The sequence below is a fragment of the Pristiophorus japonicus genome, chromosome 14 (genome assembly GCF_044704955.1).
Source record: "Pristiophorus japonicus isolate sPriJap1 chromosome 14, sPriJap1.hap1, whole genome shotgun sequence".
Classification (NCBI taxonomy): Eukaryota; Metazoa; Chordata; class Chondrichthyes; family Pristiophoridae; genus Pristiophorus; species Pristiophorus japonicus.
In genome coordinates this window covers 25,440,353-25,456,745 of record NC_091990.1, presented here as the reverse complement: position 1 = coordinate 25,456,745, position 16,393 = coordinate 25,440,353, and the positions used below count along the sequence as shown (strand labels likewise).

At 44.6% G+C, this 16,393-nt stretch overlaps 1 protein-coding gene across 5 annotated transcripts in view; it reads left to right on the top strand.

Moving 5' to 3' along the window:
• The window catches only part of LOC139279790 (ribosomal protein S6 kinase alpha-1-like), a 182,381-nt gene that overhangs the window by 131,254 nt on the left and 34,734 nt on the right, over positions 1–16,393 (top strand). For all 5 annotated transcript variants that reach the window (XM_070899008.1, XM_070899007.1, XM_070899009.1 and 2 more), the window contains 6 exons: positions 6,060–6,176; positions 7,348–7,429; positions 7,619–7,699; positions 8,527–8,606; positions 14,294–14,400; positions 15,817–15,854. In XM_070899008.1, the coding sequence (XP_070755109.1) occupies positions 6,060–6,176; positions 7,348–7,429; positions 7,619–7,699; positions 8,527–8,606; positions 14,294–14,400; positions 15,817–15,854 (505 nt within the window). The remainder of the gene's footprint in view (positions 1–6,059; positions 6,177–7,347; positions 7,430–7,618; positions 7,700–8,526; positions 8,607–14,293; positions 14,401–15,816; positions 15,855–16,393) is intronic.

The following is a 16,393-nucleotide window of genomic DNA, read 5'->3' as shown; positions in this document are numbered from 1 at the left end:
ATAAAACCTACCTCTTTCACCGAGAGGTGAGAGGTTTCAGGAGAGAGTTCCAGAACTTGGAGCCGAGATGGCTACAGGCGGGGGCTGGAGACGTGGTCACCAGTAGTGGGGCAAAGGGATTGGCTGATCCACAAGGGGCCAAAATTGGAGGAATGCAGAGTTCTTGGAGAATTGTAGGGATGGATGAGGTTACGGAAATAGATGAGCAGGGGTGAGGCTATGGAGGGACTTGAATACGAGGACGAGAATTTTAAATTGAGGTGGCGGGGGGAAACGGGAGCCAATGTCGGTCAGCAAGCATGTGAGTGATGGGTGAGCAGGATTTGGTCAGAGTTTTAGATGAGCTGAAATTTATGGAGGGTGGAGGATGAGAGGCCGGCTAGGAGAGCTTTGGAATAGTCACCTCCGGAGGTGACGGAGGGATTAAATCAGAGGCAAGGGAATGGAGCTGAAAGCGGGCTGAAGACGATGGCTTCAGTCTTACCAATATTAACTGGAGGAAAATGCGGCTCATCCAGGATTGAATACTGGACCAGCAGGGTGGCAATTGAGGGGTCGAGAGGTTGTGGAAAGGTAGACCTGGGTGTCCTCAGGATACATGTGGAAGCTGACCCTGTGTCTTTGGATTCTGTTGCCAAGTGACAGCATGTTAATGAGGAGGAGGAGGAGGAGGGGACCACGGGTAGATCCTTGTGGGACTTCAGAGGTAAGTCCCACAAGGGGTATGGGAGTAAGAGAAGACATTGCTGGAGATGCTCTGGCTACGATTGGATAGGTAAGAGGGGAACCGAGCGAGGGCAATCCCATTTTGCTGGACAATGGAGGAGAGGCATTGCAGGGGGATGGTGCGTCTGTCCATGTCAAAGACTGCAGAGAGGTCATCCAGGATGAGGCAGAATAGTGCACTGTGGTCACAGTCACAGAGGATGTAACGTGTGACTTTAATTATGGCCATTTCAGTGCTATATCATGGGCAGAAACCTGATTTCAGAGATTCAAACGACAAGTTGCGAGGGAGATGGGCACAGATTTGGGAGGCAACAATACTGTCATGTTTGTAATTACAATGTAACACCACTGTATTACTGTATACACTCAACTTAGATGCACACCTTGACCACAGGGGGTGAACTTGTGGGAGACACTCCTTACCTGATCACACAGGTATATAAAGGGAGGTCCCTCGCAGGGTCATCACTTCTGGAGTCCTGTAATAAAGAGTTAAGGTCACAGAGTGGTCTTGTCCCTCGAATGTGCCTCGTGTGGTTTCATGCTGTAGAGTAAGGACTTTACATTGGCGACGAGAAACGGGAATTCACGACCCATGAGAATGGCCACCGGTAGCACAGAGGAACAGTACTGTGTTGGGGAAGACTGGAACGATTTGGTCGAGAGGCTTCAGCAAAGCTTCGTTACTAAAGACTGGCTGGGGGATGCAGTGGCCGACAAGCAACGGGCTCATCTGACCAGCTGCGGGCCAATGACTTATGCGCTCATGAAGGACTTACCCAAAAAGCCAACGGACAAAACCTTTGAAGAGCTTAGCATACACATGGCTCAATACAGATTCTACACCCACCGACATCGTGAAGGACAGAGCATAGCGGACTTTGTAGCGGACCTCCGGCGTTTGGCGAGCCTCTAAGTTCACAGACGCCTGTAGCGGGTAGATACTAAGGGATTTCTTTATCGAAGGTATAAGTCATGTGGGAATTTTTCACAAGTTAATTGAGACGAAGGACTTGACCTTGGAAGCGGCAGAGTTCTTAGCTCAAACTTTCATGGCGGGGGAGGAAGAGACGAAAATGATTTACGCGCGCAATTCTGCCTCTAACGCGGCGATAGATCAGGGAATCAACATCATCAATGCTACTCAGAGCCAGGCAGGCAGGGGCAGTCCGACATTTACCAGGCAGCAATAGACCCCAGAGCAGGACCTCAACAGAGACAATGGCAGGCTGAACAGACGTTCATGCCATCATAGTGGACAATGCGACCCGGGATGGGGCCATTGACACCCACTAATAGGGTACTTAAGAGCAGAATTCCTGGCCATAGTCCCTTTGTTCCCAACAATGAAACTTTAACTTATGCTGGAGGTGAGGGGGAAAACACTCAGCCAGATTTTGCAGATTCCAACAGTTTGTCTGCAGAAACTGAAATCTCAGTGGCCATTTAGCTCGAATGTGCAGAAAACCTGCAACCAGACTTATATATGAAGCAGATGGACCAGAAGAGGGTTCTGTGAGGCAGGATGACTTTTGGGGCAAATCGATGGACGCTGAGGTTCAGCGGGTCCATGTGGTGAAATTCACAGTTCATACACCAAAACACCAGCAATGATGATGAGGGTTTTGTTGAACGGTATCCCAGTATGCATGGAGCTGGACACTGGGGCCAGCTAGTCACTCATGGGCGTTCAGCAATTTGAGAAGCTATGGCTACTCAAAGCCAGTAGACCCAAATTAGAACGTATTGAGACACAATTACGGACTTACACCAAAGAAATCATTCCGGTGCTAGACAGTGCAATGATGGCTGTCACACACAATAGGTTAGTGAACCGGCTGCCACTCTGGATTGTCCCGGGCAATAGCCCTGCACTGTTGGGGAGGAGCTGGTTAGCCGAGATGAACTGGAAATGGGGGGATGTTCACGCAATATCCTCGGTGGAGCGAAGTTCGTGCTCACAAGTCCTACAACAATTCGATTCACTATTCCAACCGGACGTCGGGACTTTCAAAGGCACCAAAGTAGTGATACACATCACCCCGGACACCAGGCCAGTGCACCACAAAACCAGAGCGGTGCCGTATGTGATGCGGGAAAAAATCGAGAGCGAATTGCGGGAGGGCATCATCTCGCCTGTTGAATTTAGCGACTGGGCGAGCCCCATCGTTCCCGTTCTAAAAGCGGATGGCTCTGTCAGGATCTGTGGCGACTACAAGGCCACCATCAATTGGGTGTCCCTACAAGACCAATACCCGCTCACAAGAGCGGAAAACCTCTTCGCAACGCTGGCGGGCGGCAAGCTGTTCACCAAGTTGGACCTCACTTCAGCCTATATGACCCAGGAACTGGCCGACGAATCCAAACGACTGACCACCATCACCACGCACAAGGGACTGTTTGCGTATAACAGGTGCCCGTTTGGCATTCGATCAGCGGCCGCGATTTTTCAACATAACCTGGAAAGCCTGCTTAAATCCATTCCGGGAACGATCGTATTCCAGGACGACATCCTCCAACACGGGTCGAGGAACACCTCCACAACCTGGAGGAGGTGCTACGCCGACTGGACCGGGTAGGCCTGCGACTCAAGAAGTCTAAATGCATGTTCTTAGCTCCTGAGGTTAAGTTTCTGGGCAGGAGGGTTGCTGCAGATGGGATGCGGCCCACCGAATCCAAAATAGAGGCAATTCGACGAGCACCCAGGCCCTGCAACACATCGGGGCTGAGTTCATTCCTGGGACTGTTGAACTATTTCGGGAACTTTCTGCCGAACTTGAGCACGTTGTTGGAGCCGCTACACATGCTCCTGCATAAGGGTTGCGATTTGTTTTGGGGGGACTGTCAGGAACGGGCTTTTGATCAGGCACGAAACCTACTTTGTTCAAACAAGTTGTTGACCCTGTACGACCCCCGTAAACGTTTAGTTCTGACATGTGATGCATCGTCCTATGGGGTTGGGTGCGTGTTGCAGCAGGGTAATGCTGAGGGTCAGCTTCAACCTGTGGTTTATGCCTCCAGGTCACGCGCTCAAGCAGAACGGGGATATGGGATGGTCGAGAAGGAAGCACTTGCATGTGACAATGGTGTAAAAAAATCCATCAGTACCTCTTCGGTAGAAAGTTTGAATTGGAGACGGACCACAAGCAACTCACATCCCTGTTGTCAGACAGCAAGGCTGTCAGTGCCAGTGCATCAGCTCGCATACAGCGGTGGGCTCTCACGCTAGCTGCTTATGACTACTCCATCCGGCACCGACCCGGCACTGAAAACTGCGCTGACGCGCTCAGCAGGCTCCCACTGGCCACCACCGAGGGGGCAGCTGAGCAAAGCACTGAGATGGTCATGGCTGTCGATATCTTTGACAGTGCAGGCTCCCCCATCACAGCCCACCAGCTCAAAATCTGGACAAACAGAGATCCCCTCCTATCCTTGATTAAGAAATGTGTCCTGACTGGGGATTGGGCGCCCGCACACGGAGCATGCCTGAGGAGGTCAGACTGTTCCACAGGCGGATGGATGAGCTCTCCATCCAAGCCGACTGTCTACTCTGGGGCAGCCGGGTAGTCATGCCCCAGAAGGGCAGGGAGGCATTCATCAGAGAACTCCACAGCGAACACCGAGGCATTGTGACGATGAAGGCCATTGCCCGGTCACACGTTTGGTGGCCTGAAATTGATTCAGACCTGGAACACTCTTCGCAGGTGCACGACCTGTGCCCAGCTGGGTAATGCCTCCAGGGAGGCCCTGCTCAGCCCGTGGTTCTGGCCCACCAAGCCATGGTCACGCATTCATGTTGACTACGCAGGCCCGTTAATGGGGAAGATGTTCCTCATTGTAGTAGATGCGTACTCGAAATGGATCGAGTGCATCATCCTGAATTCATCCACCACCGTGGAAAGCCTACGTGCGATCTTTGCAACCCATGGCTTGCCGGACATCCTGATTAGTGACAATGGCCCGTGTTTCACGAGCTATGAATTCCAGGAGTTTATGTCGGGCAATGGCAAAAACCACGTCAGGACTGTGCCGTTCAAGCCAGCCTCCAATGGCCAGGCGGAACGGGCAGTCCAAATCATTAAGCAAGGTATGCTCAGGATTTAAGGACCCTCCCTACAATGCCGCCTATCGCGCCTCCTGCTGGCCTTTCGATCCCGTACGCATTCGCTCACGGGGATCCTGCCCGCAGAGCTACTCATGAAATGGACACTCAAAATTCGGTTGTCCCTCATCCACCCAGTCCTGACCGACATAGTTGAGGGCAAGCGCAAGTCACAAAACGAGTACCATGACCGTAATTCAACGGGGAGATGAATAGAAATAAATGATCCTGTATTCGTCCTCAATCACGCCATGGGGCCCAAATGGCTTGAGGGCACTGTAATTGGCAAAGAGGGGAATAGGGTCATCAATGACCAGATATGCCGTAAGCATCTGGACAAAACTTTTTTAAAAAAAAGGTTCAGCCTGGACACGGAGGAACCTGAAGAAGACCATGAGATGGAGCTCACACTACTGCCAGTGAACGTGCAACAAGAGCAATCAGAAGAATGCACAGTCCCTGAGGTCAGCCTGGACAGGCCGGAATCACCACAGGTGACAGACACTCACGTCAGTGTCCAACAACCAGAGCCCCAACTGCGGTGCTCCACGAGGGAGCGTAGACCACCTAAAAGACTAAAGTAAGACTTTGGGGGGGGAGGGGGAAGGTGATGTCATGTTTGTAACTACAATGTAACACCGTTGTATTACTGTATACACTCAACCTAGATGCACACCTTGACCACAGGGGGTGAACTTGTGGGAGGCACTCCTTACCTGATCACACAGGTATATAAAGGGAGGTCCCATGCAGGGTCATTACTTCTGGAGTCCTGTAATAAAGAGTTAAGGTCACAGAGTGGCCTTGTCCCTGGAATGTACCTCATGTGGTTTCATGCCGTAGAGTAAGGACTTTACAAATACAATCGAGGAATTTGGATAGGAAAGGGACATTGGAGAAGGGGCGGTAGTTTGCAAGGACAGAGGGATCAAGGGTATGTCTTTTGAGGGGCAGGTGATGAAGGCGGTTTTGAAAGAGAGGGTTACGGTATCTGGCATTGAAAAGACGCAAGCAGACATTGAATATCAATCTCTGGTGCATAACACTCTTAATAAATGGATAATTGTTAATCCTGCAGCATTCTATCCCATTTATATCTTGCATAAGGTTGTAAGTTTTAGCTCATAGGAGGCACAGGTCTGCTAATGGAAACTGCCTTTTGTTATTAAATGAATAGAGAGAGTTGGCAGAGAGCTTGATTTTTAACTGTACTAATCTTGTATTTCAGGATGAAGGGGACGTAAAAGAGATCAACATCACACATCATGTCAAAGAAGGGTCAGAGAAAGCAGATCCGTCTCACTTCGAGCTGCTGAAAGTGCTGGGTCAGGGATCCTTTGGAAAGGTCAGTATGTCTTGTGACCTCATTACTCTGAAACAGTAATTCTCCTAACATTTTGTTCTCATCTATAAATTTTACAACAGTTTGCATCATACGGGGAGGGAATGTAAATATTTTTATCGCAGCCAATATAGATCAAATCATAAATGGGTCCGTAGACTTGGCGAATTCTTAAAATTTAGTTTTTCTCAGTTTAAATGCGATCACCTAATATTTATATTAATAACTTGCAGTGGCAGCAACTGAAACTAAATGGAAATTATTTTCCTCTTCAAAGTAGCTTTCTACCAATGAGATCATTATTCTAGCGATAAAAATCTGCAGCTTTGTTGCCCTTGGACTAGTTTTTAAACAAGATTGCAATGTCTTTGCTTGGGATTGAGCAGTCAGAAAATTAGCCCTCAAAGACCTTTTCTTTAGACATTTTAGAAGAACTTAATGGGATGTTAATCTTACATGAAACATACTTTGATCATGTGGACACTCTTTCTATTGATTCCAAGAGCCCATGTTGGTCTCGTGTTGATCACTGGAGCAAACTGCTTACCAGATTTGTACAAAAGCAAAATACTGCGGATGCTGGAAATCTGAAATAAAACCAGAAAATGGTGAAAATACTCAGCAGGTCAGGCAGCATCTGTGGAGAGAGTTAATGTTTCAGGCCGATGACCGTTCGTACCAGATTTGTGGTTTGTTCAAAATGCTTCCCAAATCAATAGCCAAGTCTTGGGTGTTCCTATAGATGACTAGTGCCCTATAGTTAGTTTAGTCTCCTGTGACGAATCCGCTATGTATCCAGAGCAAGATATTTGACTCTGTCGGAGTATTATTTTGCTTTACATGGTCATGCCTCTTCACAGTTAATGTTTATATTTGCAAGTCTGTAACATACTTGTCTTCTCTCTGGGTTGTTTCTGTAACGAAAAGCATTTTTGTGTCCTGGTCATTTTCCTGACTCTCAACCCTCTATCAGAAGGCCTTTAGTCTGACTCCTCCCATTTGATCAGTCCAGCTTTGGTAGCCCTACTAGGAGTAATACTCCTGAAAGCCTGGCTCTTGGGGTCATAGGAGTATGCAAGCCTTCTCATCACTTCAAGGTGCAGTCCCTGGGGAAGGAATCCGAGACTGGACCATCAAGGATCTGTGATTTATAGTTTCTATTTTTCTTTTGCAGGTGTTTCTGGTGCGAAAGATCAAAGCGCCTGATTCAGGGCAGCTCTATGCCATGAAGGTCCTGAAGAAAGCAACACTGAAAGGTAGGATCCTGATGAGCACATGACAGAAACAGTGTTCATAGAAGATGCAATGATTAGCAGAAGATCTGAGGAGGGAGGGAGGGGAAAAATAGCATGAATGAGCAATGCATTGTGTACTGAATGCTGAATATAATATTATGCTTATAATATCATCAGCCTTGTATCAACCATAGTTTTGCTTTGTTTCAGTGCGGGATCGTGTCCGGACGAAATTGGAACGAGACATCTTAGTGGATGTAAATCATCCATTCATAGTGAAGCTGCATTATGGTGAGATTTTTGCTTAATTTCTTTGCAAGGAAGGGAGCAGGAATAGAGCAGTTTTGTAGTTTAGATGGAAGAAAAATAATTGGTTCATCATTTCTAGTCGGCCCACTGCAGTCATGATTTTTGTGTCTGACAGAAGGCAATTATATCGAGCAGAATTGATCTCTGTCACCAAAGTTTCCATCTGATAGGCTGAAGGAATGGATTAGGTACAATGATTGTGTGGTGTAAGGCTTCACACAATGGCAGGCTGACTCCAGTTTGTTCTCATTTTAAAAAAATCTTTGCCAACTTGTTTCTCAAGATTAAGCCTGTTTATTGAAAGTATAGAATCAATAATCTGGCAATTATTATGAATACTATACATTTTAATCTGATTTAGTGGCTATAATAGTCATATTATTTTAAAGTATATTTTCCCATTACAGGATTGGATGATATCATGGGTTAGAGCACTTCAAAACTATTCAAACTTTGTCACGAAATGATACCTCACTCAGACCATATGGGTGCTCAGTGTAGCATGTGGAAATGTCAAGCTGTTATCAGTGTTGTACCTGACCTGGGAGTACTTGCTACCAGCATTGGGTGACCCAAGTGGGAAAGTGACGGATGGGTGTCATATCCTTCATCAAGCCCTTGTTTCCCTTGTTTGACCCTAGTCCTTTGGTCTCTGCATTTTGTTTTGATGAAAGGCAGAGCCACTGGAAAGAGTTGTCATTTGTAGATCCAAAGTAAGATACTAGCCCTGTTGTGATTTGTTTGTTACTGCCTAATTAGTTTCAGGAGATGATGTACATATCTTACAAAACTGCTCTTTTTTTTTTAAGCTTTTCAAACTGAAGGAAAACTTTACCTCATTTTGGACTTCCTCAGAGGAGGTGATCTTTTCACCCGGCTCTCTAAAGAGGTAGGTTTCATCCTCTCTCTCTCGCTCTGGTATGATAAACTCTCCAGTTAACAGCAGTGCAATGAAGCTCACATAAAGATGATTTGAACTGCACAGGAGAAATGAACAATTGACAGTACAGCTCGCTGTGTTTCGGTGACATCTCGCCCAATTGCCGCCCTGTTCAGGATCTCATTTGCAGGATAGTCAACAGCTATTTGCACTGAGACTCTGAAGAGGTGCAGCCCATTGTGGTAGCTTCCTCTTGGGTTGGCAGAGAGCACCAAGACAGTGAGGGGTTTGCAAAGAAATTAACCAACAGGAACTGAAAGCTAGTACCTCAGTTTATTGAGGGAAAAATAAGCAAAATACTGCAGATCCTGGAAAAGGTCTTGGATCTGAAACGGCGACTGACTGAGTTCTGTTTCTGCACAGATGCTGCCTGACCTTCTGAATATTTTCAGCCTTTTCTGTTTGTATTCTCAGTTTATTAGACTTGTTAAATGAATCAAGGGATATGGGGAAAGGGTGGGCAAGTGGAGTTGATGTAGAATATCCATAATATTGAATAGTGGAGCTGGCTCCTGCTCTTATTTATTATGTTATGTTTTCAATTGAAAGGTTCAGTACTTAGAACAGTGTCAAGTTTTTTGTTACATTTTTTTTCATTTAAAACCTGTGCTTTTTTTAAATGGACTTTTCAAGTAGGGTTGAACTTAGGTTAATTTATTGAACTTAGGTTCATTTCCAGCAGACTGAGATGAAAGTCTGTTTTTTCTGCAGGCTATAAAGGTCTTGCTGTTTCAATCCAATTCACAGTGGAGAAGTGAGTCGAAGCATCAAATGCATAACACTAAAGAGCTGCAGGGATGTTGAATTTGTGCCACAATTTTCATCCTTTTGCTGAGTTTTGAAATTTCACCCATGTCACTGCTGCGAGGCACTGCACAGAGGCCAGGCATCATACTAAACTGAGAGGGAATTACGTTGGGCTGCTTTTTCATGCTGCAGTTCAGAGTGACATTGGTGTTGACTTGCCTGCCATAGCTTCAACTGATGCATGGTGCGTAGGCAGAGAAGAAGAAAAATAATTGGAATGAGCAAGTATTAATGTCCTGAAAAAAGAATTGAGCAGTCAGCATCCATCAGAGTTGGTAAAGTGCAGAGACACGCAACACATATACATTACACAAAGGTGCACAGATTTCAATTTTTTCAGTCATTCTGTAATTGAGTATTTGATTATCAAAAGTAAATGTTTATGTCGATACATTTTTGTGCACCTTGCCTCCATGTGCCCTTGTAAATAGCTGAGGCCCCAGCACTGATTCTTGCAGCACATAGAAACATAGAAAATAGGCGCAGGAGTAGGCCATTCGGCCCTTCGAGCCTGCACCACCATTCAATATGATCATGATTAGTACCCCATGCCTGCTTTCTCTCCATACCCCTTGATCCCTTTAGCTGTAAGGGCCACATCTAACTCCCTTTTGAATATATCTAACGAACTGGTCTCAACAACTTTCTGTGGTAGAGAATTTCACAGTTTCACAATTCTCTGAGTGAAGAAGTTTCTCCTCATCTCGGTCCTAAATGGCTTATCTCTTATCCTCAGACTGTGATCCCGGTTCTGGACTTCCCCAACATCGGGAACATTCTTCCTGCATCTAACCTGTCCAATCCTGTCAGAATTTTATATGTTTCTATGAGATCCCCTCGCATTCTTCTAAATTCCAGTGAATATAAGCTTAGTCGATCCAGTCTTTCTTCATATGTCAGTCCTGCCATCCCAGGAATCAGTCTGGTGAACCTTCGCTACACTCCTTCAATAGCAAGAATGTCCTTCCTCAGATTAGGAGACCAAAATTGTACACAATATTCAAGGTGTGGCCTCCCCCGCACTAGTTACCGCCTGCCAACTTGAAAAAGACCTGTTTATCCCTAATTTTTGTTTTCGACCGTTAACCAATCCTCTATCCATGCTAATACATTACCTCCAATCCCATGAGCCTTTATCTTGTGTAATAACCTTTTAAGCAATACGGTGGAAGAGGATTTCCTGGATGGTTTTCTAGACCAATATGTCGAGGAACCAACTAGGGGAGAGGCCATCTTAGACTGGGTGTTGTGTAATGAGAGAGGATTAATTAGCAATCTCATTGTGTGAGGCCCCTTGGGGAAGAGTGACCATAATATGGTGGAATTCTGCATTAGGATGGAGAATGAAACAGTTAATTCAGAGACCATGGTCCAGAACTTAAAGAAGGGTAACTTTGAAGGTATGAGGCGTGAATTGGCTAGGATAGATTGGCGAATGATACTTGAGGGGTTGACTGTGGATGAGCAATGGCAGACATTTAGAGACCGCATGGATGAACTACAACAATTGTACATTCCTGTCTGGCATAAAAAGAAAAAAGGTAAGGTGGCTCAACCGTGGCTATCAAGGGAAATCAGAGATAGTATTAAAGCCAAGGAAGTGGCATACAAATTGGCCAGAAATAGCAGCGAACCCGGAGACTGGGAGAAATTTAGAACTCAGCAGAGGAGGACAAAGGGTTTGATTAGGGCAGGGAAAATGGAGTACGAGAAGAAGCTTGCAGGGAACATTAAGATGGCTTGCAAAAGCTTCTATAGATATGTAAAGAGAAAAAGGTTAGTAAAGACAAATGTAGGTCCCCTGCAGTCAGAATCAGGGGAAGTCATAACGGGGAACAAAGAAATGGCGGACCAATTGAACAAGTACTTTGGTTCGGTATTCACTAAGGAGGACACTAACAACATTCCGGATATAAGAAGGGTCAGAGGGTCTAATAAGGAGGAGGAACTGAGGGAAATCCTTATTAGTCGGGAAATTATGTTGGGAAATTGATGGGATTGAAGGCCGATAAATCTCCAGGGCCTGATGGACTGCATCCCAGAGTACTTAAGGAGGTGGCCTTGAAAATAGCAGATGCATTGACAGTCATTTTCCAACATTCCATTGACTCTGGATCAGTTCCTATCGAGTGGAGGGTAGCCAATGTAACCCCACTTTTTAAAAAAGGAAGGAGAGAGAAAACAGGGAATTATAGACCGGTCAGCCTGACATCGGTAGTGGGTAAGATGATGGAATCAATTATTAAGGATGTCATAGCAGCGCATTTGGAAAGAGGTGACATGATAGGTCCAAGTCAGCATGGATTTGTGAAAGGGAAATCATGCTTGACAAATCTTCTGGAATTTTTTGAGGATGTTTCCAGTAGAGTGGACAAGGGAGAATCATTTGATGTGGTATATTTGGACTTTCAGAAGGCTTTCGACAAGGTTCCACACAAGAGATTAATGTGCAAAGTTAAAGCACATGGGATTGGGGGTAGTGTGCTGACATGGATTGAGAAATGGTTGTCAGACAGGAAGCAAAGAGTAGGAGTAAATGGGTACTTTTCAGAATGGCAGGCGGTGACTAGTGAGGTACCGCAAGGTTCTGTGCTGGGGCCCCAGCTGTTTACATTGTATATTAATGATTTAGATGAGGGGATTAAATGTAGTATCTCCAAATTTGCGGATGACACTAAGTTAGGTGACTGTGAGCTGTGAGGAGGATGCTATGAGGCTGCAGAGCGAGTTGGATAGGTTAGGTAAGTGGGAAAATGCATTGCAGATGAAGTATAATGTGGATAAATGTGAGGTTGTCCACTTTGGTGGTAAAAACAGAGAGACAGACTATTATCTGAATGGTGACAAATTAGGAAAAGGGGAGGTGCAACGAGACCTGGGTGTCATGGTACACCAGTCATTGAAGGTTGGCATGCAGGTACAGCAGGCGGTTAAGAAAGCAAATGGCATGTTGGCCTTCATAGCGAGGGGATTTGAGTACAGGGGCAGGGAGGTGTTGCTACAGTTGTACAGGACCTTGGTGAGGCCACACCTGGAGTATTGTGTACAGTTTTGGTCTCCTAACCTGAGGAAGGACATTCTTGTTATTGAGGGAGTGCAGCGAAGGTTCACCAGACTGATTCCCGGGATGGCAGGACTGACCTATCAAGAAAGACTGAATCAACTGGGCTTGTATTCACTGGAGTTCAGAAGAATGAGAGGGGACCTTATAGAAACGTTTAAAATTCTGATGGGTTTAGACAGGTTAGATGCAGGAAGAATGTTCACAATGTTGGGGAAGTCCAGAACCAGGGGTCACAGTCTAAGGATAAGGGGTAAGCCATTTAGGACCGAGATGAGGAGAAACTTCTTCACCCAGAGAGTGGTGAACCTGTGGAATTCTCTACCACAGAAAGTTGTTGAGGCCAATTCACTAAATATATTCAAAAAGGAGTTAGATGTCGTCCTTACTACTAAGGGGATCAAGGGGTATTGCAAGAAATCAGGAATGGGGTACTGAAGTTGCATGTTCAGCCATGAACTCATTGAATGGCGGTGCAGGCTAGAAGGGCCGAATGGGTTACTCCTGCACCTATTTTCTATGTTTCTATGTGGCACCTTATCGAATGCCTTTTGGAAATCCAAATATACTACATCCATGAGTTCCTCTTTATCTAACTTGCTAGTTACATCCTCAAAAAATTCTAATAAATTTGTCATACACTTTCCCTTTCATAAAACCCATGTTGACTCTGCCTAATCATGTATGATTTTCTAAGTGCCCTGATACCACTTCCTTAACAATGGATTGAAGCATTTTCCTGATGACTGATGTCAGGCTAACTGGCCTGTAGTTCCCTGTTTTCTCTCTCCCTCCTTTCTTGAATAGCGGTGTTACATTTGCTTACCTTCCAATCTGCTGAGACTGTTCTAGAACCTAGGAAATTTTGAAAGATCAATACTAATGCATTCACTATCTCTGCAGCCACTTCTTTTAGAACCCTAGGATGTACACAGCCAGGTCCAAGGGATTTGTTGGCTTTTAGTCCCATAAGTTTCTCTGGTACTTTTTCTCTGCTTATATTAATTACATTAAGTTCCACACCTTCATTAGACCCTTGGTTCCCCACCATTTTAGGTATGCTTTTTGTGTCTTCTATTGTGAAGACAGATACAAAATATTTGTTTAACGTTTCAGCCATTTCCTTATTCCCCATTATAATTTCTCCTGCCTCAGCCTCTAGGGGACCAATGTTTACTTTTGCTACTCTCTTCCTTTTTACATTCTTGTAGAAGCTCTTACAATCTGTTTTTATATTTCTTGCTAGTTTTCACTCATAGTCTATTTTTTTCCCTTTTTATCCATTTTTTCATCATCCTTTGCTGGTTTCTGAAACTCTCCCAATCCTCAGGCTTACTACTATTCTTCGCAACATTATAAGCTTCTTTCAATCTAATGCTATCCTTAACTTCTTTAGTTGGACACGGATGGATCACTTTTCCCATGTAGTTTTTGTTTCTCAATGGAATGTATTTTTGTTGAGAATTATGAAATATTTATTTAAATGCTAGCCACTGCTTATCTACTGCCATACCTTTTAATCTATTTTTCCAATCTACCTGAGCCAACTCGCCCTTCATACCTATGTAATTGGCTTTATTTAAGTTTAAGACTCTAGTTTCAGACTTGGGCAAGTCACTCTCAAACGTAATGTGACATTCTATCGTATTATGATCACTCTGCTTCAGACGATCCTTTACTATGAGATTGCTCATTAACCCTGTCTCATTACACAATACAAGATCTAAAATGGCCTGTTCCCTGGTTGTTTCCTTTTACTCTCTTTTAGGTGATGTTCACAGAAGAAGATGTTAAGATATATTTGGCAGAGTTGGCTTTAGCCTTGGACCATCTTCACAGTCTTGGAATCATCTACCGAGACCTGAAACCAGAAAAGTAGGTGTTAGATGTTTAGACTGTTGTACTAATTCTGCACACATAGTAGATGAGATGTTGATTAAGTTTGAACGACATAATGGAGATGCAAATGCATCCATCAGTGTGGTCAAAGCAGCTGTGTGTGATTGCGTTCAGGACCACTCATTTTGTGGTTGCCCTTTAACCATTTTCAATCAATTAAATGTAAAGGGATAAACACTAAAGGACCTATCATTAGTACAAACATTGTGCCCAAGATTGTTGAACAGTGAAAAATTGTACATGCTGGTGCGTAAGCAGCAGCCTCAGGTTCGCTGGTCAGAATAGCCTGAATTAAGATGAGATTTGCGCATGGGATATGACAGCTATTCTCCACCAGAGAATCCCGATCACAAATGTTAATTTTTAACACAAGAATCTTTGCGAAAGCACTTCTGTTCTTCCTGGCCCACAAGAAGTTCTCACACGTGTCATTTTTTAACACTTACCATGGCCTCTTCTGGCCAGTCGACGCCTCGAGCCATTCTTTGCTGGCAGGTTGCATGCAGTGCATGTTGCAGCTCCAATGACATCATTAGGCTGCGACTTTTACACTTAAAGTATGCCCCCACCTGACGGCAGCGGGAGTCTCAGCGCGTGAAAGTTGCTGAAGATGAAATGGGGCCAATGTGATCACTTGGACCATATGTTTCAGTGTAAAATTTCCAGCTTCTGCATCCTCAGACTACTGCTGTGAGATCATTAAGAAATAGGAGCCTTCTCCGCCATTCAATAAGATCATGGCTGATCTGATCATGGACTCAGTTCCACTTCCTTGCCCGCTTTCTATAACCCTTTACTCCCTTATCGCTCAAAAATCTGTCTATCTCCGCCTTAAATATATTCAATGACCCAGCCTCCATAGCTCGCTGGGGCAGAGAATTCCAATAACCCTCAGAAGAAATTTCTCCTCATCTCAGTTTTAAATGAGCGGCCCCTAATAAGACTATGTCCCCTAGTTTTAGTTTCCCCTATGAGTGGAAATATCCTCTCTGTATCCACCTTATCGAGCCCCCTCATTATCTTATAGGTTTCAATAAGATCACCTCTCATTCTTCTGAACTCCAATGAGTAAAGGCCCAACCTACTCAACCTATCTTCATAAGTCAACCCTCTCATCTCCAGAATCAGCTTAGTGAACCTTCTCTGGACCGCCTCCAATGCAAGTATATCCTTCCTTAAATATGGAGACCAAAACTGTACGTAGTACTCCATGTGTGGCCTCACCAATACCCTGTACAGTTGTAGCAGGACTTCTCTGCTTTTATACTCTATCCCCCTTGCAATAAAGGCCAACATTCCATTTGCCTTCCTGATTACTTGCTGTACTAACTTTTGGTGTTATCACATCCAGCTCTAACTTTTCATTTTGCTTTTATTCCCCTTCTCTCCCAGTATTCTACTGGATGAAGAAGGACATATTAAGCTAACAGGTGAGTGACAAAAAACAGGAAATTTAACATTGATTTGTTCCTTCGACTGCTGGAAATAGATTGTAAATTCCCCATCAAATTTCAAAAATTACAGATTTGCTGACTTTGTTTCTCTCTTTTTTCTTTTACTCACTTTTCTGTACTCCTTTAAATGAATACTCCATAAAAAGCTCTATAATGCCCCATTGTATAATATTCATTGCCCCCCTCCTTGGCCCCACTTTCCACTGCTCTCTGTCTGAACCTTCATTTTTTTTTCCTTTAAAAGAATTTTCAAAACCCAACTTTCGATCTCTCCTAATCTTTGCCACCATGACTCAGCATTTGTACCCCTGTCTGTTTCCATATTTGAAGCCAGTTGGGACATTTATTACAGTAAAGATTCTATATAAATGCAAATTGTTTTTTGTTATTGATGGTGGTGATTATTGTTGAATGAAAACTGTTTTTTAAAAAAACAATAATTAAGGGGTGAAGCAGCCGGATCATGTTGGTCACTAAACTGTTCGGCTGTTGTAAGTGTGATTTAGCTTTGGTTC